Raw genomic sequence first — 23718 nt, forward strand, 5'->3', positions numbered from 1 at the left:
AAAGGGCCCGGGGCTCTGGCCACTGCTCCCTTTGCCCACCCCGTCATCGGCCTTTAAGCAAGGTCCTTTGCAGCAGCTGCACTTTAAAGTTGCTGCCCCTTCCCCCCAGTCTGCAGCCCTGCCGGTATGGACCCTACCAGCAGGGCCACCGACAGGGGAGGCAAAAGGGGCAGGGATGTTAATGTGGGCTGCGTATAGGCCGGTACCGGCTCACTTTCACCCCTGATGTAGAGAGGGTACATTAAGATGACCAAATTTGTGGTGTCTTCTGCTTGCCTATTGAAGTGCAAGAAGTTCTGTTTCCACAAACAATCAGAAATGATCTGTTTTATGACAGTAAGACAATTAAAAAGACATTAAGACTCATTATGAATTCTTAACAGCTCAAAATATTTGAAAGCTTCCTTCCTGGTCGTAGGTAGGAAGCACAGGCACAAGATGCAAGCCAATAGGGTAGATACTGTTGGAAAACACCACTTCTCTGTCAGATGTAACATTTGCCTTTCAACTCTGGTCCGTGTTGCTAACAGGTAAGCCTGTAACTACCAGTGGAACTATAAGAAGATATAAGTAATTCTATCAATTTGCCATCAGATCACCATTCCCCGTTGTCTCTTATGGCTCTGTACTTTAGCAGCCCAATGGATGTGGAGCCTATGCAGTTTATCATTACTCTTTATTTACAATCCCTGAGACAGTTTTCAATTCATGTGAGAACACTCATGTTCAATCCAATTTGGATTAATTTTTCAAGTAAGATTTTATAAGGAACAGTGTCTAATGTTTTAACTAATGTTCAGATATCTTATATGTAATCAATTCTCTTTTACAACTGATTTTGTAATTTGATAAAAAAGTTATCAAATTTGTTTGTTTTTTCTTTATAAATATATGCTGTTCATTGCACATGTTTCTATTATCCTCTAGTTGCATGCCGATTTTTCTGTTAGACATCTCTTCCATTATTTAAATAGGAAATAAAGTAGATTTACCGGACAGTAGATAGAATTACATGATAATAAGGTATTCAGCAAATGCTTCCTTAGAAATACTACCATGGTTTAATCAGCCAGTTTTCCCATTGGTTTATATTATTTTGGATTACCCACATAAAGTGGTTACTTACCCTACTGTAACTGTGGTTCTTTGAGATCTGTTGTCCACATGTCTTCCACTTCTGGTGTGCATGCACCCCATGTGAATGAGACTAGAATCATTTTGAATAGTGCTCTACATGCCCTTTGGGACTTCATAGCTGAGGGCATAAAGGGTGATAGGGATGCAACCACTCCAGTTCCTTTGCCAAAACAGAATCCATATTGACAAGGACTCCGCAGCAGGAGAAAAAGAAAGTGCATTGTGGAATACATGTGGACAACACATCTTAAAGAACTACAGTTACTGTATGGTAAGTAACTGCTCTTTCTTCTTTGAGTGATCATCCACATGTATTCCACTTCTGGTGACTCACAAGCAGTAATTCAAGTCCCACAGGGGTAGTTGATTGAAACAATGATTGTAATACAGTTCTGCCAAAGCAGACACCAGTTCTGGAGCCCTCTGTCAAAAAGTAGTGATGAATGAAGGTGTGGACTGAACTCCAAGTAGCTGCTTTACAAATCTCTGAAATTGAAACACCAAAAGAGAAACTGCAGAGGCTGCCAAGAGACCTGACAACAGCTAAGTGTTGGGATTCCCTACAAGACCTCTTTCCACTCAGCTTCCCAAGAACTCAGTTTGACTCCAGACTTCATCACTCAGGTATCTTTATTTGGCATACAGCAACACTACACTGAATTGATCAGTCTCAAATGTAGGGGGGGGGGTGGATGCAGAGTACATCACAGCTCCAAAGTTACACAGAAACCCTGTCCTTTTAAATATGTTACATATCTCATTGCGTTTACTATACATTGCACCACACTTTGACTTGGTTACTTTGCAGGAAGCAATCCCTGTACAGCATGCTCTGTCCATGCATTGTCCATACTTGACATACTCCTTACCTCATCTCTACATTCCTAATTTATCTTGTCCATTGTTATCTTGTTCATAGTAAATGGTTCCCTGGGTGTTCTCTCTCCTATCTCGCTCAGACATTCTGTCTTTTTAGCCTACTGATCTATTTACTCATCTTATTTAGCTCAGATGTCCTGTTTTCAGCCTGATGATTCATTTATCTCCCTAATACTATCATCCAAAAAGGAGGCCTCCCCCATGTGTTTAATTACTCATGTCAGGCCAGGCCTACCTACACTAAGGTGTGAAGTTTGGCTTTCCCTTGAGTAGTATGACATTTGGGAAAGAAAACTGGTAAGTTGAGTTTAAAGTCATAGACTATCTTAGGTAAAAATTTCAAATAACGTCTTTATGTCCCTTCGTCCTTGTGGAATACCATATAGGGTGGTCCTACCATAAGGGGGGCCCTAGGGGGCAGAGTCCCTGACTGATGGGAAGAAGTGAATGAGAAACCCAGCCATTTGTTGCACGTGACCAGTTTGTGTAGCTTTCAGCAAGAGAATAACATCTGCCAGATACGCTCTTAGAGGACCTGATGGAGAGACCTGAATGCTTATGGGCTAGCAAGTAATCGAGAATGGAGGCTGCTGCAGCCTTCCAAGGTGGTCAATGATTCTGTGTCACCCAAATAGAGAAACTTTTCCATTTATTCACGTGTCATCCTTGTTGAGTCTTTTCTACTGCATACTAAGCTATTCTGGATTGCAGTGGAGCAAGATCTGTCTGTGGTTATCAGTCAGCATCCAGGCTGTGAGCTGGAGGAGTGTCAGTTCCAGGTGCAGGATTTGGCCCTTTGTCTGCATTAGGATGCCCAGGTGTATCAGAAGCATGACTGGAAGCTGTGTTGTCAACGTCATCAGGCCCAAATACCAAAACTGCTTGGGCCATGCTGGGGTTATCATCCTCACCAAGTGTTGTGTCCTATCTGAGCCTCCTCAGGACCCTCAGTATCAAAGGAATGAGATGGTAGGCATACATGAGTCCTAGAGTCCATGAAGTCAGGAAGTCAACTGACAGAGAGCCTGAACTGGCTGCCATTCTGGAGCAGAATCTCTAACACTTCTTGTCCTGGTCTGAAGCAAACAGGTCTATTCTTGGACATTCCCATTTGTGGAAGATGTCTTGTAGAACAGAATTCTTGATTGACTATTTGTGACTGTTTGAGTATTGTCTGCTGATCTGATCTGCTAGTGTATTTTTGAGGTCTGGGAGGTATAGAGCCACTGGTGTGACTTGAGGGCTGATACAACAGTCCCAGCAGTGGATTGCTTCATGACAATGAGGCAACTAGCATGCTCTGCCTCACTTCTTGATGTAGTACATAGCATTGGCTGTCACCAGAGTACAGGTCAGACTGCTGTCCATGATAGATGAACAGTTCTCACCAGGATATGTATGTGAAGTTTCAACTCCTGAGGGAACCAGAGTCCCTGACTCTTAAGTGAGCTCTCCATCCTAGTGTGAGTGCTTTGGACACAAGCATTTCAGTGAGAAGAGGTGGTGGGAATGGCACTCTGCTGTACATGTCTAGAGTGTCCTTCCACCAATCTAATGAGGCGAGAACTTCCTGAGGAATTGTGACCAACATGTATGTGGTGTCTGCTGGGGAGATACATTGCTTTCAGCCACCCTTGCAAGGAGCACAGGTGAAATCTCATAAATTATGTCATGTAAGGACATGGGAGGCCATGTATCCCGTGAGCCTGAAGCAAGTCATGACCTATGTCTTTGGGTGGGCCTGAAGTTGATCAATGAGACTTAGAATGGTGAGGAACCTATCCTGTGGTTGGTAGACCTTTGCCACTGTGGAGTTCAGTACTGCTCCTATGAACTCAATTATTTGAGTAAAGCTAAGAGTAGACTTTCCTCTGTTGAGTCTGAGGCCTAAAGCAGTGGAGAGTTCCAGGGTTACTTGGACTGAGCTGTTCACCTATTGAGATGACTGCCCTCAAATTACCCAGTTATCTAAGTATGGGTAGACTTGAATCCTTTGTCTTCTCAGGTGTGCTGCCACTTTTACTAGATAATTGGAGAAAATACTTGAAGCCATGGAGAGACCAAAGGAGAGCACTCTCTACTGATAATGAATGTTTTCCTTTAGTAACCTGAGGTATTATCTATGGGCTTGGTGAATAGCAATACGGAAGTAGATATCTTTTAAATTGAGAGCTGTGAACCAATTTTGAGGATCTAGGGTAGGAATTATAGATGTTAGATTCACCATCCTGAACTGGAAACAATGATGAATTTGTTGAGTCATCTAAGTTACAGAATAGAATGCCAGTCCCCTTTCTTCTTTGGGAGTAGGAAATAATGAGAATAAATTTCCCTGTAATTCTACAGGCACTTCTTCCACTGCCTCACTTCCTTTCTTAGCAATATTTCATGAAATGGAACCCTGAAGGAGAATAAGGAAGGGGATATGTGTGTAGGGAGGGATTAAAACTGAATGGAGTACTCTTTGTTCACTGTTTCCAAGACTCATTGGTCCGAGGTTATCTGGTTCCAGGCTTCTCAATAAGAAAACAGGTGGCTCCAAAAGGGGGTGGGGAGTGAGAAGGAGAAGCTAGATGTTCTAAGAGACTCTTGACCCTACCATCAAACTTGCTGGCACAGTGTGAATTCAGGGTGTGCAGTGGAAGAGGAAGAGGCAGAGGGTCTCTGCCTCTGAAAACTCTCTCTCTTCCTCTCAGGCTTGGATCTGTGTATCCATAATAGCACTGGGAAGCTTGCCTCCGTCTCTGATATTTCTGAAGCTGACGCTGTTTCCTTCTGAGAGCCAGCATGTACATGCCTAGGAGTATAAGGTGGCTCTCAAGTCCTTTAATGTGTGCAAGGCTTTGTCAGTTCTTGTTGAAAAGATCACAACCCTCAAAGGGAAGGGCCTCAATGTTTGTTTGAACCTCTTCTGGAATTCCTAAGGACTGTAAACAGGAGGTCCTGTGCATCATTATTGTAGTCACCATACCACAAGCTGTTTGTATCAGAGAATTGAGGCAGCTTGTAATGAGGTCTTTGTAGCTAGTTGCCCCTCTGCTGGTACAGCAGTGCCACAAGAGGATACCACAAGAGATGCTTTTCTCAAGTGTCTCTGTGCCCTCTTCTGTAAGTGTGCCCATTGGATTCTCTGTCGGGGAATCTTGGTTCACAGAGCATCTACTGAGGTAAATATATTAGTGACATCACTTCTGGTCCTTCTGAAGTGGAGGACAAGGGATATAAATCTTTCTGATACCATTAGATTTATATACCTATGGTATCAGACCATTAGGTATATATCAATGGTCTGATACCATTAGGTATTCTGGTACTACAAATGTTATGGGTACCACAAAAAAAGAGGGTAGTGTTCCCTCCACCTTGAGAAGCGAGGTTGGTACCATAAAGTGAAGTGCTAGGTGCTCCATCGCAGGTACCAGAGGCGTGGTACTAGGACTGACAGCTTAGGTTACACTGGATTCTTTAGTGCAAGGAGCTTTGGTGCTGGCATGGGAAGCTCTGCCATTTAAAATTTCAGTTCCAGTTGCTTTAGTGTCAGATGCTTTGACTCTTGTTTGTCAGTACCAGGCAAGCAAGTAGTTTCTCTAAGCTGCATTAAGACAATTTGGTGACCCTTCAGTGTCAAAGCATCAGCAGGATCCAGTCTGGGCCTTGAACTGCCTCCTAAGGTAGATCTGCTCAGTGACAGGGAGGGAGAGCTGTGTCTGTGATCACCAGTAAGCACCCTCTCTCTTCAGTGTTGAGTGAAGGAGGGTAGGGAAGCTTTGGTTGACTCCACAGTAGAGAAGTGGGACTTCCTCAGTGCCAAATGACCTCTAGTGCCTGGGGTAGACACTTGACTTACTGGAGAACTCACAGACCTGGTGTGATCCAGTAATTTGGTCTCTCCTTCAGGAGACAACAAGGCCATCATGGACTTCTCTAAGAAGAAAAGCTTCAGGTGGGATTCCCTTGCTTTTGGATCCTTTCGGAAAAGAAGCAGCATAGAGAAACTTGCATGATATAAGTACTTCCCCAAGGCAGAAGAGGCAGTTAGGGTGTCCATAATAGGAACAGCTGCCTCACAAGAGACATAGGTCTTGAATCTAGGGGACTTTGACTTCACTATGTCTGGGGCAAGGTCTGGTTCCAAAGCAAATCCTTAACTTGAAGAGGTTTTTTTCCCCCTTTCTTTTTTTCCTTTTCTTTTTTTGCCAACGGGCTTAAACAAAACCAACTATAGCTAGAGAACTAATTAAGAATTAACTTAGAAAATCAGTTGTACATTGCGCATCGACACTGAAGGTTTTCCATCTTGTAGCCCTCGGCAGTAAGAAGGAACTGAAGGTCACCTCACCATTATGACCTCAGATATGGAACACCAGAGGGTGCAGATATGGCCCTGAAAGACAATGCTATTTTAAAAGATTGTACTCTCACACCCGTTGTGTATGTGCACCAATAATGCAATAGATGTGGTCAATCACTCAAAGATGATCTGATAAGGTGCTTTTTTTATTAACACTTAAATAAAGGGGAAACAAAATAAACATTAACTAAACAGGCCCGTGAATAAAGAAGGTAACTTACTGTGTTGCAGATACAAGATTAGCTGTTTGGTGATCCTGGACCATGTGTAGGGAGAGTGGGGATCTCTAGAGGCCATCTCCTAGCTAGATATACTGCACCCAAATTTGAAATATAGGTATACGACTATTTCAAGTGAGATCTACTTGTCTGTCCACATGCAGACATCTGCAGTATAATTAATAATGGGGCTATCAGTGGATGCATCTCCCTGAGACTGGGATTTCAATCATGAATATTAATTTCAAATATCTTCTGTTTTAAATGTAGGATACGGTGAAACTGGTTTGTATTAAATATGCTCTTTAAACAATTTTATTTTATATCATTATTATAAATTAATTAAATATATTGCATTCAAAAAGTGGGCAGTATGCATTGTTTTCAGAAGTACATTATATAGCCATTAAAACATATTTAAAAGTTTTTAAAACTTTCTTAAGCACTAGCATAAATTCCACTAAAATTAAAAATGTTTCCAGGAACTAGTTAGCAATACCATGTATAATTCATACCTTTTCTCCTGTATCTTTTCCCTCTCCATTTCCATCCAACCTACAAGCTGTTTTTAAAGGGTCTGCAACATGCCTGAGAATTTGTTCTAGATCTTTTAATATAACTTCTGTCTCGGAGACAACTAATAAAACAACAAAATACATAATTTAGCTAAAATATATATGTATATTAATGCAATATTATTAATGAAACAGTATTTATTACTCAGTCAATTAAAACAGTGGGGAACAGATACAGAGAATCTACAGGGAAAATCACTACTCCAAACATGGAAAAGAAAATGGGTTTCCTGTGGTAAAACCATATGGGGCTAAATTCCTCTATCACTGACACTGGTTAAAATCCAAAGTAACTTTACTGGCTTCAAATGTGAGAACAATTCATCCTTTGGTCTTTAATGATTTGAAATCAACACAATTGACAAGATTAAGTGAAGAATAGTAAGAGTTATCTTGTTATCCAAAATTCTTGCAATTTGTATAGCATTCTTATACCGGATATGGGTAGAAACTTGCCTGAAAATTTTTTAAACAAAAATAAAAAGTTGCTTCTTAAATTACTTTACAAAATATATCTCTTGAGCTTTCTGGATAGAAAATCTCTGAAAGGAGATACAAAATGCAACAAAACTCACAACGCCAAGAGGCTCTGCTAAAGCAGAGCTCTTTGGAGATAGGTCACTGGTCGTCTTTCTTCTCCTTCCTACAGAAATAGGATGATGGCAGCTGCAAGCAGCCTTTTCCAAAGGCAGCAGGAATATGGGGGCAGGACGCCACATAAGGTCATCTCCCACCTTTCCATAAATGGACACAACACAATGCTACCATGAGAAAGCTCAAACAGTCCCTTCTGACCAGCCTTATTTCTTTCCAGTGTGTAACACAAAAGTTTTTCACTGTCAAAGCTGATTTGAAATTAAGTAAATTCAAACTAACAGTATTTGGCGCAAAACTTTTATTTTTGTTTCAACACTGTAGGTTTTAGTGAAAAATGTTAGAAAGCATTTTATTTAATGTAATTATTTTTAAAGAGAAGCTGGAAGAAAAAAGAACACAGGAAGCTGTTCTAAAGCAAGACATTCTGTAAACAGCTTTGATAAGATTATAAAGAGATTCTGTTGTGCTAATAAAGTATTAAGTGCAACCTTCAGGTTGAAGGTTAGTTGAAACAATTTAATTTCTAGGTGGGACCGTTTCATCTCACCTTACTGAGGCTTTAGAGGCTGCCAGAAGAAGGCCTTCTCAAGTAAACTTATTACATACTACCCTCATAAATGACTATATCAATAATTGTACCAACTTCTCTTGTCAAAATGTGCAGTAAAGCCCACATGGATGTTTCCACAACAGTACCAGCTTCATAAACCCTAAAAATGTCTTTTCATGGAAAGTCTGACATTACTGATATATTGCAGTAATATATTGTATTATTGTAATATTGTATATATGTGTATATATATTGTTGTAGCCATGTTGGTTCCAGGATCTGAGAGAGACAAGGTGGTGAGGTAATATCTTTTATTGGCCCAGTTTTTGCTGATGAAAGAGACAAGCTTTCAAGCTTCACAACACTCTTCTTCAGCTCTTCTCATGTAATGAATATCATTAGTATTACCACAGTGTGGGTAGATGGGGGCAGATGGGGGCTGCTGACGTATTACTGTGGCTCTTTGGCAATGTACATTGGTAAATTCTGGCTCCTTCTCAGGCTCAGGTTGGCCACCCCGATGTAAGTAGTGCTTATGAGGAATATAAGGGTAACATACTTTACAGTTATATAGATACATACATACATTTTTATATAATCTTTCATATGAACTGTATCCCAACTTGTTTTACAAAACTGAAAAATACAAGATGTTATATTTTATACAGTGTACTGTTTGATAGTATTCTGCCAAAACCTTATACTGTCCAGTCACATAAATGAAGATTTTTGTCCCATAGAGACCTTAGTAGGATTGAGCAAAGAGAAGATGAAAAGCCTTTCCTTTTCTACTTTGTAAGAGGAGTTGTTCTTGTGCTGAGAAAGGCCCAAACAGATTATCTGTGTTAACTATAATGCCATGGAGCCTACTGTAGAAAAGGAGTTTTGGGGATCCAAAATGTTTCCTATCTAAACATTATTTTTTTCTTTTAAATCAAAGAAATGTATGATGCCTGGAATTTCCCAATAATTGAAAGCTTAATCCTGGTAAGCTATGGGGAATTCTGAATTTAGTGTGCTCAAGTGAAGTAGGTACAGAATTGTCAGGAATTTTATTTTTTGCATTTCAGACCATATATCCGGACAATAGCTGAGGACAGGAGAATTCTTCTGAAAGATGTGCTTATAAAAATGACATTTCCAGCCAATATTCTGGAGCATTTTTCATATTAGACTGTACCTAGCCTAACTTGGGATACCAGACAAGTAAATCTGGGCAAATAACAGATTAATCACAATTCAGTCTATTTTATATCTGTAACAATGCAATGCAGAGTTTGTTCCATAGCCAGACATATTTTCTTATATGTTTATGTGCTGTAATTCCAGGTGCAGCACCAGTGAGAACACAAACTATATAACTGAGTCAATCCAAAATATTAAGTTTTAGCTCTATAATATACCATATAGAAGTAGCTGTGAAGCGTTTCAAGTGGTCCAAGCAATCTTTAATGTATTTCATTAAGTGAAGCAGCTATTTTGATATCCTAGTTCTGCCTATTAACTGTTTCACTGGAAAGCACATGAATAATTAGTCTAATCAGAATAGGATGTAGAACTGATACAAAAGATTTAAATTGTTGACAAATAAACTACTGGGACTCCACCTATAGTGATTCCAGTATAATCATGGGGCTGTTGTAATTATTCTTTCTTTGTAGTGCTTTTCATGTCATATTGAAAAACACTCTTTGTAATTCTGAGGTTACTTTGCCTACTGTTTGTTTATTCAGAGGACGCATTCGTTATAAATGGAGCAGTAGGAACCGGCATAGGGTGAACAACTGATTTTTTTTTTTTTTTGCTGGCAACTAAATAAAAATCAGTTCTAAATTAACTGAATCCAAAAATTGCAAAATGTTTTGGCAAAATTGAAAAAAACCTGCTTTTGGTTGAATGTTCTATTTCAGGCATTTTTAAAGGGCTAGATTCACAAAGCAGCAGGAGGAGGAAGAGGAAGAGGTGATGGTGATATCAGTCTATGGTATAGCAGTCAATGTCATTCATAATGTCAATTCATAGTTATTCATAATGGCAATGAATAGTCATTGAATCAGAAAGACAGAGCAAATGAATAACTGTAGCCCGGTGGCTAGGGCACTCACCTAGAATGTGGGAGAGGCAAATTCACGTCTATGCGCCAATAAAAAGTAGAACTTCCACAGGAAAGACTAAGAGAGACCACTGCAAAATATCCCATAATGCTGTGGTAAGGGTACTCTCCTGAGAGCTAGGAGAGTATTTTTAAATCTCTTTTCCACATCAGGCAGAGTGGGGAATTGAACCTTAGTCTTTCACATCCCCAATGAATGCTCTAACCACTGGGCTAAATATTATAAGGAATTAGCCATGGCTACCACCACCAAAATATTTTTGGTTGGAATTATTCACATCAAATTTGTGAATAGTTTTGAGTCAACCAACCTGTTCAGGTTTTTTTTCCGTTGTGTGTGTGTGTGTGTGTCAAATAAACTATTAGTCTGAAAAAATTAACCCATCCCAACTAACACCACATATAGTTCAGGTACTTTCTAATATAACCCTTTGTTTTGTTTTGTTTTTTATTTTGTCCTCCTACATATGAAATGCACAAAGCCAGCGCTCAAGACAAGACACAGACAAAATACTTCTTGGCTTAGGTGAAGATGTACTGGACTGGGAACCCAGGAGATGATGATTTTGAGTCTCCCCCCTTCCACTGATCATTGTTAACAACTGTATCCTTCACAGCCCATATTCACTTAGGCCATTACTTTAAGAGGTTAAATGAGTTAACTGATGATCTGAGAGGTTGCACGTGATCATTTCTGAAAGATAATTTCTGACAGAGCTGGGAATAGGACCCAGATCTCTGCTATAGCAGATCTAAATCTCACTAATTTAGCCACATTGTCTCTCAAGTAGATTAAGCCAAATTTATGTTTCAGAGTAACAGCCGTGTTAGTCTGTATTCGCAAAAAGAAAAGGAGTACTTGTGGCACCTTAGAGACTAACCAATTTATTTGAGCATGAGCTTTCGTGAGCTACAGCTCACTTCATCGGATGCATACCGTGGAAACTGCAGCAGACTTTATATACACACAGAGATCATGAAACAATACCTCCTCCCACCCCACTGTCCTGCTGGTAATAGCTTATCTAAAGTGATCATCAAGTTGGGCTATTTCCAGCACAAATCCAGGTTTTCTCACCCTCCACCCCCCCCCACACAAACTCACTCTCCTGCTGGAAATAGCCCATCCAAAGTGACAACTCTCTACACAATGTGCATGATAATCAAGGTGGGCCATTTCCTGCACAAATCCAGGTTCTCTCAACCCCTCACCCCCCTCCAAAAACCACACACACAAACTCACTATCCTGCTGGTAATAGCTCATCCAAAGTGACCACTCTCCCTACAATGTGCATGATAATCAAGGTGGGCCATTTCCAGCACAAATCCAGGTTTTCTCACCCTACCCCACCCCCATACACACACAAACTCACTCTCCTGCTGGTAATAGCTCATCCAAAGTGACCACTCTCCCTACAATGTGCATGGTAATCAAGGTGGGCCATATCCAGCACAAATCCAGGCTCTCTCACCCCCGCCCCTTTTTTTCCCCCGGGGACACACACACACACAAACTCACTCTCCGGATTTGTGCTGGAAATGGCCCACCTTGATTATCATGCACATTGTAGGGAGAGTGGTCACTTTGGATGAGCTATTACCAGCAGGATAGTGAGTTTGTGTGTGTGGTTTTTGGAGGGGGGTGAGAGAACCTGGATTTGTGCAGGAAATGGCCCACCTTGATTATCATGCACACTGTGTAGAGAGTTGTCACTTTGGATGGGCTATTACCAGCAGGAGAGTGAGTTTGTGTGTGTGGGGGGGGTGGAGGGTGAGAAAACCTGGATTTGTGCTGGAAATGGCCCAATTTGATGATCACTTTAGATAAGCTATCACCAGCAGGACAGTGGGGTGGGAGGAGGTATTGTTTCATGATCTCTGTGTGTATATAAAGTCTGCTGCAGTTTCCACGGTATGCATCCGATGAAGTGAGCTGTAGCTCACGAAAGCTCATGCTCAAATAAATTGGTTAGTCTCTAAGGTGCCACAAGTACTCCTTTTCTTTTTCCAAATTTATGTGTTTAGTTATTCTCTCTGTAAAACGGAGCAATTCTTGCACAGCCATCTCAACAAAACACTGTGAGAAACACAGATGAATGATACAGTCTTTAATTACATGATCAAATGCTATGAGACACTGACTGGGACTGAGGAGAATGGGTTCTGTCCCCTGTTCCGCCACAAGGTTCCTATATCATGCTGAATATGTCATTGACACTAAAGCACTCAGATGTGGATGCTAACTATTAAGATCTTTACTTGGTTTTGGAATACACACTGTGTTAAAACTATTAAAATAATAATTTAAAAATTATTTACCTGTACAATAACTATTGTTCTTTGAGATGTGTGGTGAACATATACATATTCCACTGTAGGTATATCTGTGCCCAATGTATTCAAGTTGGAGACTTTTGTCAGCCGTACTGGTGGGTGGCACATGTGCCCCTTCCCACACTTGTGCATGGAGCTGAGGGCATAAATTGGCTGTGGCCCTGCTGCCCTCTCCATTCCTTCACATGACCATCCAAAAAAGACTCAATGTAACAGGGAAGCAGAAGGGACATGGAATGTATATGTGCATACAAACAACAAAAGTTAACTGTACAGGTATGTAACCGTTTTTTCTCCTCTGAATAGTTGTGCACATACACATTCAACTGTAAGCAACTCAGCAAAAGTTACCCTTGAGAATGGTGGGACTTTAATTATTTGAAGAGAGCCTGCTGCATCATCTTGCCAAAGTTCACTTCAGCTCAGGAAGCTTAAGTAAAAGTGTAGTGTCTGGAGAAGGTAGGTGCAGATGACCATGTTGCTAGCTTTGCAAATGTCCACTATGGGTATGTTGTTCAAAAAGGCTGATGAAGTGGAATGAACCCTAGTGGAAAGGTTTCAGAGTTGTAGCTGTGTTAGTCTGTATCAGCAACAACAACGAGGAGTCCTTGTGGCACCTTAGAGACTAACAAACGTATTTGGGCATAAGCTTTCATGAGCTAGAACCCACTTCATCAGATGCATGGAGTGGGAAATACAGGAGCAGGTATAAATACATGAAAAGATGGGAGTTGCCTTACCAAGTGTGAGGTCAGTTGAATGAGACAATTCAATTAACAGCAGGATACCAAGGGAGGAAAAATCACTTTTGTAGTGGTAATGAGAATAGCCCATTTCAAACAGTTCAAAAGAAGGTGTGAGTAACAGTAGGGGGAAATTAGTGTGGGGGAAATTAGGTTTAGGTTTGGTAATGACCCAACCACTCCCAGTCTTTATTCAGGCCTAATTTGATGGTGTCCAGTTTGCAAATTAATTCCAGTTTTGTAGTTTCACGTTGGAGTCTGATTTTGAAGTTTTTTTGAAAAAGAATTGCCACTTTTAGGTCTGTTATTGAGTGACCAGGGAGACTGAAATGTTCTCCTACTGGTTTTTGAATGTTATAATTCCTGATGTCAGATTTGTGACAGTTAGCGGTGTTCTGTTACTTTCTTTGTTGGGCCTATCTTGTAGTAGGTGACTTCTGGGTACCCTTCTGGCTCTGTCAATCTGTTTCTTCACTTCCGCAGGTGGGTATTGTAGTTTTAAGAACAAAAACACCAACCCAGGAACCAAACCCTGCAACAGACCAAAGGACAGCACTGCGTACTGTCAGTCTGCGTTCCCGACAATGAATCAAGATAATTTTCTGTGTCCTAGATGTGTTATTATGTGAAAGAAAGTGCCCTGCAAACTGAGGGCAGCATACCAATCTCCAGGAAAAGAATAACAGATAAGAGGATGACCATCCTGAAATATTATTTTCTTGATGCATCTATTCAGATTTCTTAAATCCAAAACAGGCCTTAGACCACCTCTTTTTTTTTTGGAGCCCGGGGTGTGGGGCTGTGGGGGGGAGTAATGGGAACTAAAGCCCTTCCCTTTGTGCTGGTGAGGAACTTCCTCTGTTGCTCCCAATTCCAGAAGAGATTGTACTTCTTGAAGTAAAACAGCCTTGTGAGATCGGACCCTGAAAAGGGATGGGGTAGGTAGGTTGGAGAAAGATCTTAAAGTCTTCAGGAGGCGTTGAGGAAGATTCTGGTGTTACAACCTCATCAGGGAAGAAACATGAGGAGGTAGATCTGTGGGTTCCTCCCTGTGTTCCTCTTCCTTAGTTAATCCCAATGTTGGGGATGACTGATGGACTGGATCTTCTCTAACAGGAATAGGCGCTTGAGATGCAGACTTTCTTCTGGACCACATTGCAGATGGGTATCTAGAAGCTCTGGGAGAAGTCCAGCATGGCCAGTATGGCAAGGGCTGGTAATCCAATCTCTGTACTACCCACAGTGGTGGACACTACACTGGAATATCCCTATAAGTGTAGTATTCCTGTTCCATCCCATGGGTCTGAGCAGTATCGCTAGAATGTGATCTCTAAGATGACTTAAAAGACCTTGCAGGAGAAATGCGTTGGTCATGCTTCAAATCTGAGGAGAAGATGATATAGCTCTCTTCAAGAAATGGAGAAGCTGCTCCAGTGGGTGTCAGCAGATGCTTCAGCCCTGGTGAGGCATGCTGTTGCACAGTCAGTATTACCAGTGTCAAAGCTGACTCTATTTGTTCAGGTGGAACCTATGCTGACTGGTATACGGATTGTACCAATGGGGCCAGCATTACAGATGGTGCCAGCCGTGCTGACTGAGCAGACAAGGCGGACAGTGCTGATGTAGATGAAACTGCTGCCATTGATACCAGACAGTGAATTAGGCACAAAAAGGCACAATAAGCATTTTGTCACAAAGAATGCTTGTGACATCAACATTACTGTAATTGGAGGTAAGTGCTCCACAGACAGCACCTGATAGTGCTTGAGTAGAAGATGATGAAGGTACCTGTCTTGATGGCCCCACCAGAGTTGACAGTGCTACGTCAAACAGTACTGGTAAACGGTGTTTATGACCAGACTTCAATTCAGTAACGAAGAACTTTTAGATTATCTGTCCCATTTGCGGGTCAACATAGAAGAACTAGATGGTATATCAGCTTCAGATGGTGAAGGAAACTTCCTCTGCTTTGAGGAAGCTGCAGGAGAAGAAGAAGATGATCTCTTTTATCCAGATTTTGTTTTTGGGGCCTGGGCAACCAGAGGTGCACTCCACACAGAAGAACTCTCCCTTCCTTTGTAGTCAGGGTTAGGCTCTGAAGTGGGGTGCATCGACTTCTCAAGCAAATGAATATTGATATGGAATTCCTTCAACTTTTTGGTCCTTGCTGGGAAAGAGGTATGAATGGACATTTGTCCCTAACATGTCCCTCTTCCAAGACGGCTCGAGTACCTATCACTCACAGATGTTACTGCCCTGCAGGTGGCACACTGTTTACCTCCTGGGGATCTCTGCATGGTAAGAGACACCCAGAGCACAAAGAGTGAACTATCTAACTGATTCTAACTAACCTACAACAGTAAATCTATGAAAAAAATATGTACAATATATTTTTTTAAAATCCGGCAAGTAAAGAAAATCAAAGCTCAACAGGGAGCCCCATCTCTTGACATGGATGGTAAGAAGGGACTGAGAGAGAGGCAGCAGCCACAACCCTTTGGAACACAAAATGGCAGGGGCGCTTGAGCCACCCCTACTACTGCTGGCAAAAGTCTCTGACTAGAGTGCACTGGGTACACATACACCTACAGTGGAATGTATATGTGCACAATGACTCTAAGGAGAATTTAACGTTGCAGCAACAGGTGTCTTGGAATTTGTTTTTTGTTCTGTATATATACACATATGGCTTGTATGCTAAAATATTATTGTTCATCAAAGACAATCTTTTCAACACAAAAGGGAATCAAAAGCTTAAATATATTTAAGATGCTAAATGTATGTAAATATTATTCAAAGTCACTGGACACTTGTAATTAAACAACAGATAGTTTATACATACCCAGATTTTCTTTTGACAGGAAGTCATCTGAAACCATTGTTTCAAGAGAGCATCTTAACATACTTTTCCTAGAAAAAGATTTTCACACATGTAATACAAATCACTAATGACGCAGAGTTAACGGACATTTTAAAACATTATATTTATTCATACGACAACATTTTTCTAGGTTCTTTATGACAATAGTTGCTACATATTGATTTGTGAAAAAGACCTGTCTCTCTCATTCATTTCCAGGTAATAATACTTATTACAGGTACAATCTTCTGTTTATCCCGTATTATTAACAGACTTTTGGTCCCAGGGTTTGGATAAGCAGTAAGAAGAAATGCATTATGAGAAGCAATTTCTATTTATACTCAGAAAAAAATCAAATGTAGACACAAAATGAGCCAAATTTCCAAACTCTAACCCACAAAAATTGTCCAGGCTAAATTTAGCTAATATCGATATCTACGTACCTTATTGTACCCACAAATCAGGTACTTCAACATCTAAGTGACCTAATTGTTCCTCCACACAAATAAACTGCTTTTATTATTTGCATCTGCATAATTGCAGGAACAAAAATGAAAGCCTGCTGAAAATCTAGCCAATTATCACTAACAGTAAATTATTTAGCAAGGTAAGTAGCAGTGAATTTGTGAAAGACGATTGAAATCATGCTTAAAAATGTTTCTACGCTCTGCAAAAACAGTGTTTATATTTCATTCTTGATGGTCCTCCTGAATTCTCCACTAATGTATCACCCTTGATTTACACATCTCCCATTCAGGATTTGCTGTTGCAACGCCTTCTGGCCACAGAGTGCTAAATGTCTTACCTTCAGCAGTACTCTTGCACTGACTTGGATATTGTTAGTGAGGACAAGGAGGTGCTCTTCCTACTCCAGCACCCACATTCTCAGAAATGACAGAATAAGTCTCACATAATTGCATGATATACTAATCACAGTGATACTAAGTCATTGGAAGTTATTTAATTACACAGTAAAAACTTTAAAAAAGAAATACCCAAATCTTACTTTCTTTTTTGTCCAATTCCACTTCTATTTTTCTTGACAACTTGCTTTTTCTGAGCTTTTATCTGACACACAAAAATAAGAAAACTTGGTTTGTGAGTGGTAATATGCTGTAACATTTAATATGCTGTAACATTTTAAAGTAATTTTCAGCTATATATTAGTACATTCTATAACTACATAAACCTTTACAGGAGACAAATTTAAACTTGTAATTACAAATATGAAAAATTATTTATCAAAACAGTTTTTAAAAATCCAATAAAACACTTATACCAACTCAACTAATGTTTTGTAGATCCCTTACATGGATTCAGGCTTTCATTATGATACTAAATATTAGTAGACTTCTTCTCTGACTTTTATAGTTTGATTTATAAGACAGGTATGTCACATGTTATAAGAATGCATAAACACAATTTATATTAAAAATACCTTGAACTGTGTAGCGTGTCAAGTATCAGGGGGTAGCCGTGTTAGCCTCTACCCACAAAAACAACAAGGAGTCCGGTGGCACCTTAAAGACTAACAGATTTATTTGAGCATAAGCTTTTGTGGGTAAAAACCTCACTTCTTCAGATATGTTTTGTGTGTATGAATATGAAAAAAAAAAGATAGATTAATTCATGCTACAGTATTCTTGAAACGATGATTAGACTGTCATCTCAAAAAGAGAATATATGTTCTTCATCAAGACTCTGGGGTTTTTTTTAAATACAGGTTAATGATGATAAAAGGAAAGCAAACACTGTGCTCTTTTGGACAGCGCACTGGAGTACAAGTTAGCAGATATGGGTTCTATTGCTGGCTCTGCTACTGACCCGCAAGTAATTTCATTCTCTGTGCCTTTGTTTCCCTTCTGACTTTTCAAATACTTTGTCTATTTATAAGATAACTTTGGACTGCCTCTCACTATGTGTCTGTATAGTGGTTAGCACAATGGGCCCTCAGAGATTAGTTGGGGTTTTGGGGCCCTATTGTAATACAAATAATAACATCTTTAATTATTAGTATTTTCTAAATGAGTATATATATTATATATGCAAACTTACTTTCATGCTTTCCATAACTGGTAGATAATATAAAATATTCCAAAACATCAGTACTTCTTAGGGATAATCAGTTTAAGATCCCTTATTAAGTAACACAAATCAAAAGATAACTTTTTATGTAAGTACTGTGCTACTACACTAAATGTAAATACCTTTGGCGTTTATCCATATTTGTATAAATAGATATATAGAGATAAATATATATAGATATATATATTATATATATTCATTCTAACTCTGAAATTATCTCAAATACACTGGTGGTTTACACAAATTTGTTAGCTGGATTCACTTTAGCCCTTGAATTTTGCCTTCATATAAGAAATGATTTGTTAATCTTTTTTCCCCAATTAATTTCAGACCTTTATCACTATTGAAATGGGAAATTTGCCAAGATTGCCAAAAATGAAAATTTCATCCTTTGTATATTTGTCAGAAGTGATCAAAGAGGAAACTTAATACTCCATCAGACTTTCCTCCTATTGGGAAGTCTGAGGGAGAATTAAGTGAAATGCTGAAAATAGAGTTACTCCAACAGATCTGCTTATTGTGAGTTGTCAGTCATATCTGCTTATTTTAGTGGCTAATAAAGTTTTATTGCTTTTCACTCCTGTGACAATTTGAAGAATTATACAGCTTATGAATTCTGGTTGATTTTATGAAATTGCCATATTACTAAATGCCTCGGTGTATGTGCTATCTGCTAACAGGGCTTGTGCCACATTTCTCCCAGACTAGGGACAACAGAGAACCAGTAACCTGAATGGATCCCATTCCAATGGAAGCACTATAGAACAATAGGATGGCTGAAGCCTTGGGGATCCAGTTTGACTTAGCTTGTTTTCGGGGAAGAAGGGGACAAGCAGTGGAACTTCCCTAAAAGGGGACTAAGGAGGCTGATGTGCTGTTATAGCCCTTTTGAGACAAAGAGGAACAAAAGGGACAGCTATATGAGGGAGACAGGTTCTGTTGACTGTTGGACCAGCCAAAGTTGGAGGCAGCTGAGTGCAGATAAACTCCCTGATTCGGAGGAGAAGCCATGAGCTGGCGAAGAACGGCCCAGCAGATAGGACCTGGAACACTGAAAAGACCCTAACCCAATTCTCAAAGAATGCTCAAGAGTGGTAAGGTAATTGAGGCAGGGAATGGCACATCGGCATTTATTGCTTTACCTAGATCTGTTTTTCGTGCTGTCTAAAGTAAAGAATTGATTGTTTTCAGAAATCCTTTGCAAAGCCTATGCCTGTTTGTTTCAACTACCACATGTCCCTACAGAGGTAAACTATAAACAGAAAACCCTCAACAGGGAAGCTCTGGAAAAGGATTTGCTTAAGCTACTGGAGTGTCTTGCGGGGGGTTCAACACTCGTCTTGTGAGCCCAGAGCAGGTATCAGAGCGGCTATGCCCAGGAAGAGTGCAGAGAGGCCAGAGCCAGTGCCGCAGCCTACCCAGAACAAGGGAAGCTTAAAAGAGGAGATCCAAACACAGCAACCTGAAGTATCAAACAGGGAGAGCTTGACCAGGGATGTCACATATCCCGTTAGCACTGCAGAACAACACAGCTAAGAGAGCATGAGATGGATTTTATTCCTTCTTGCATCATCATCAGAATTGTTTATTAGGTTCTCATCACTCATACCTATTCAATCCCACCAAAGACTTTTATGAGTGCTACTTAGGGAATAATTTGGTCTGCCAAACTTTTCTTTATTGATGATCATAGAAATGACCCAGCCTGACTTTCTGTGCCCATGTTGAGTTTGAAAGACTGGCTGTTAGAAAAGTGTTTTTGTAAACTTGTGAATTGAGTGCATGTGTGTTAGAAATCTTTTAGATACAAACAAGGAATCTCTCAATGTTATTTTACTGAATCATTTTTCAGAGTAGAACTGACCTTTAAACTGAGTTCTTGGTAAGTACAAATGGTAAGGCTTTGCTGCCCAAACAACAGAATTTTTAAACTATTTTTTTCAAAGCTAAAATGATAGTGTGCCAAGAACTTGCTCATTTTTTTAATTATAGAGTAGAAGCAGCTACAGTAAATTAAGGTATTTTTTAGTTTTAATTAAATTTTATATCATTAATAAGGAACAGAAATAGAACAGAATTAATCTATAGTTACATGTAGCACATTGCAGGAGACTAAATAAAAAAAAATCTTGAGCATATATTTTAGATTTATATGAAAAATACTACACACAATTAATATGAAAAATACTACTTTTGCATAAGTATAATGGATTTCTCTTAAGATGTTCCTTCCTAGTTGCTGCAGTGAGCTATTGCTGTAGCCTTATGTCTCTACTGTATAAGGGTTCAGCTTTTAAAATGAGTTTGACAGTAGTATTCTAGTCCCTACTAGTTGTCAAAACTAGTAGGATAGTTGTCAAAAAACACCAATGTGGCACAATTCACCATGATAGGAAGATTCTGCTGTGACTGAAACAGCAACAGTGTTGCAAGTTGGGAGTAAAGGACAGATAATGTACAGAATGTAATGTATCTTGCACAGTGCCTACTTGTGCTATACTTTAATAAGCATCAAATTCACATACAATTTAAGCAAACTTTAAACAAAAAATTGCCTTTATTGCATCACAGATCACTGAGCTTCCCAAAACCCTGTGCATAAGGCCTAATATGAATCTGTATTCACACTTGGTCATCAGCTCTAACAACTCTTGATTTTGTGTCTGTTGCTGTAAATTCTGCTCTTACAGAATGATATTATGTGATACATTATGATGTTTGGTCATAGCTGATTTCTAAAATCAATTTACACTAATAAACCTTTATGGCCAAACAGCCAGTCATAAAAATCTGGCCTCTGATTCTTTCCCATCAACAATACAAATTTTCTTTAATCTCACCCATCTTTAAAAAATTTACCTTTGACCCTACTTGTCCCTCCAGCGACCACCCCAGTTCCCTTTCATCTATAAACTCATTGAACATGCTATTAATAATTGCTGTCTAGAGTTCTTCTCCAATTCCATCCTAGACCTTCAATCTGACTTCAGCTCCTTGCACTCCATTGAAACTGCCCTAAAAGTCTACAATGACCTCTTTGTCACCAAAGCTCAGAACCAGGGCTCTATCTGATCCTCATTGACCTGTCAGCTGCCTTCAACACCACTAGTCACACTTAGCTTGAAATCTTGTCCTGCCTTAGCTTCCGTAACAATGTCCTCTCCTGGTTCTCCACCTACCACTCTAATTCCTCCTTTAGCTTACACTTCATTCCCCCTGCCCCAACTCTGGGAGTTCCACAGGGGGCCATCCTTGGTAACCTTTTATTCTCTCTCTATACCTTATCTCTGGAATAATTTCATCCACAAATTCAACTACCATCTCTATGTGGACAATTCACAAATGTACTTCTTTACTTCAGACTTGTCTTCTCCTGTCCAAATTAAAATCCTGATCTGTCTCTCTGCCATTTCTTTGTGGATGTCTAGCTGTCAGCTCAAACTCAACATGGCTAAAACAGAGTGCTTAATCTCTCCTCTCCTGCAAGCCATCTCTACTACCTCCTTTCTCAATCACTGCAGACAATACCACCATAACTCAAGCCCATAACCTGGACATCATCTTCAACTCTGAACTCTCTATAGGACCTCACATCCAGACTATGTCTAAGTCTTGCTAGTTCTATCTGCACAGTACCTCTGAGATAACTCCTCTCCCATCCATCCACACATCCAAAATTTCATCTCACATCTTGATTACTGCATCATTCTTTTCTCTGGCCTTGACAAATGCCCTGATCATATCCATTAAGAATGCTGTTGCAAAGACAATTTTCTCAGTCTGTTACCATGTCACCCCTCTCTTTGCATCCCTCCACTGGCTCTCTCTTCACTATTGTATCAAACATAAACTACTTAACTTCACTTTCAAGGTCCTTCACAACCTATCTCCACCCTATCTATTGCCTCTCATTCTGCACTAAGAGGTCAACTTCCACCTCCAATTGACTCATGACGCTACCCTGTACCACTTACTTGTTAAATACTCAAATAACCACCTTCATGCTTTCTCCCATGCTGCTCCTCACACTTCAGAGGAACTCCCCATAAACATCCACAAAACTAACTCATTATCTTTCTTCAAAATTCTCCACAGTCAAGAAGCTTACAAAAAAAATAATAAGGGTAAGGGTGCTGGTATGCTGAGACCACTTCCTATCTTACTGACCAATGCTGTCTCATTGTTTCCTTGTACTCCCTCATCTGTCTATATTGATCTGTGGTCTCTTGTCATAGACTTAGCTTATAAGGTCTTTGGGACAGGGTCTGTCTTTTTGTTGGGTTTGTACAACACCTAGCACAACAGAGTCCTGGTCCATGATTAGAGCTATGATAATGCAAATTAAATAACATTTATAGTATTTCTACATAAGTAAGCTACTGAATAGTATACATAAGGATAACTCCACTGTTGCCCTATTATGGGCCTCCCTTTCCTTCTGAACTCATGATTGGCTTCTGCAGTGGAATTCTACAGCATTACAATACATTCAAAATAAACATTTCCTGTATCAGTTATCAGTGAGTCTGAAATTATATAATTCAGAAACTTCACTGAACTCTTAAATTTCTTCTTCTTATCTAGTTCTGAAAATCACTTCTATCAGAATTGCATTGTATGGTGGGGAGGTTTGTTTTGGTTTTTTTACAGTCTTTATTCAGGGTGTTTTGTCCTATTTTAATGGTCTCCACTTGATAAGCTAAACTACCCACCTTTGATGTTAAAATTTCTATTTTCATTTCTATCAATTAAATGGAAATTTTTAATTAATCCATCTTGTGTTAAAAGTCTCCAAGGAGGCAATTTATTGATCCATCTGACAAAAATTTGTCAGGAACACAAATACCATAGTAGCAATTGTGGAATAAATACATAGACAAAAATTATTTCAGTGTTTCTAGTAATGGTGGTAGTGACGAGAATGTTGACGGAGCTTGAAATGCAGACCCTGAGTCACCAGCTTTAACAAGCTTTCATTTTTAGTCCTATGTTTATTGAAGGTATATCACCTTATGAAATCAAGTCAGTATAAAAATATTATTTGTCCTCTAGGCCAAGAGTTCTCTAAATTGGAACCCGGCTAGCTCAATCCCCTGGTTCTTGATATTCTGCATAATGACAAGGAAAGTTACCATGGTAAAGTGATTAGTTGTTCTGTTATTTTCAAGAGAAAATGTTCCCAAACATGAGAGCCTATGTAAATCTTTTATTTAGATTTTTTTCAATAAATGTGTTAATTTAAAATTGTTCACCATGGCATACAAAGCACTAGAAG

General features: G+C 39.6%; 1 protein-coding gene across 1 annotated transcript in view; it reads right to left on the bottom strand.

Moving 5' to 3' along the window:
• ZCWPW2 (zinc finger CW-type and PWWP domain containing 2) overlaps positions 1–23718 on the bottom strand; it is a 113413-nt gene that overhangs the window by 13328 nt on the left and 76367 nt on the right. Inside the window, exons 6-8 of the mRNA XM_078851333.1 lie at positions 17365–17426; positions 16341–16408; positions 7101–7222 (exon numbers count right to left, since the gene is read on the bottom strand). Of these exons, the coding sequence (XP_078707459.1) occupies positions 7101–7222; positions 16341–16408; positions 17365–17426 (252 nt within the window). The remainder of the gene's footprint in view (positions 1–7100; positions 7223–16340; positions 16409–17364; positions 17427–23718) is intronic.

Source organism: Lepidochelys kempii, chromosome 2 (assembly GCF_965140285.1).
Source record: "Lepidochelys kempii isolate rLepKem1 chromosome 2, rLepKem1.hap1, whole genome shotgun sequence".
NCBI lineage: Eukaryota > Metazoa > Chordata > Testudines > Cheloniidae > Lepidochelys > Lepidochelys kempii.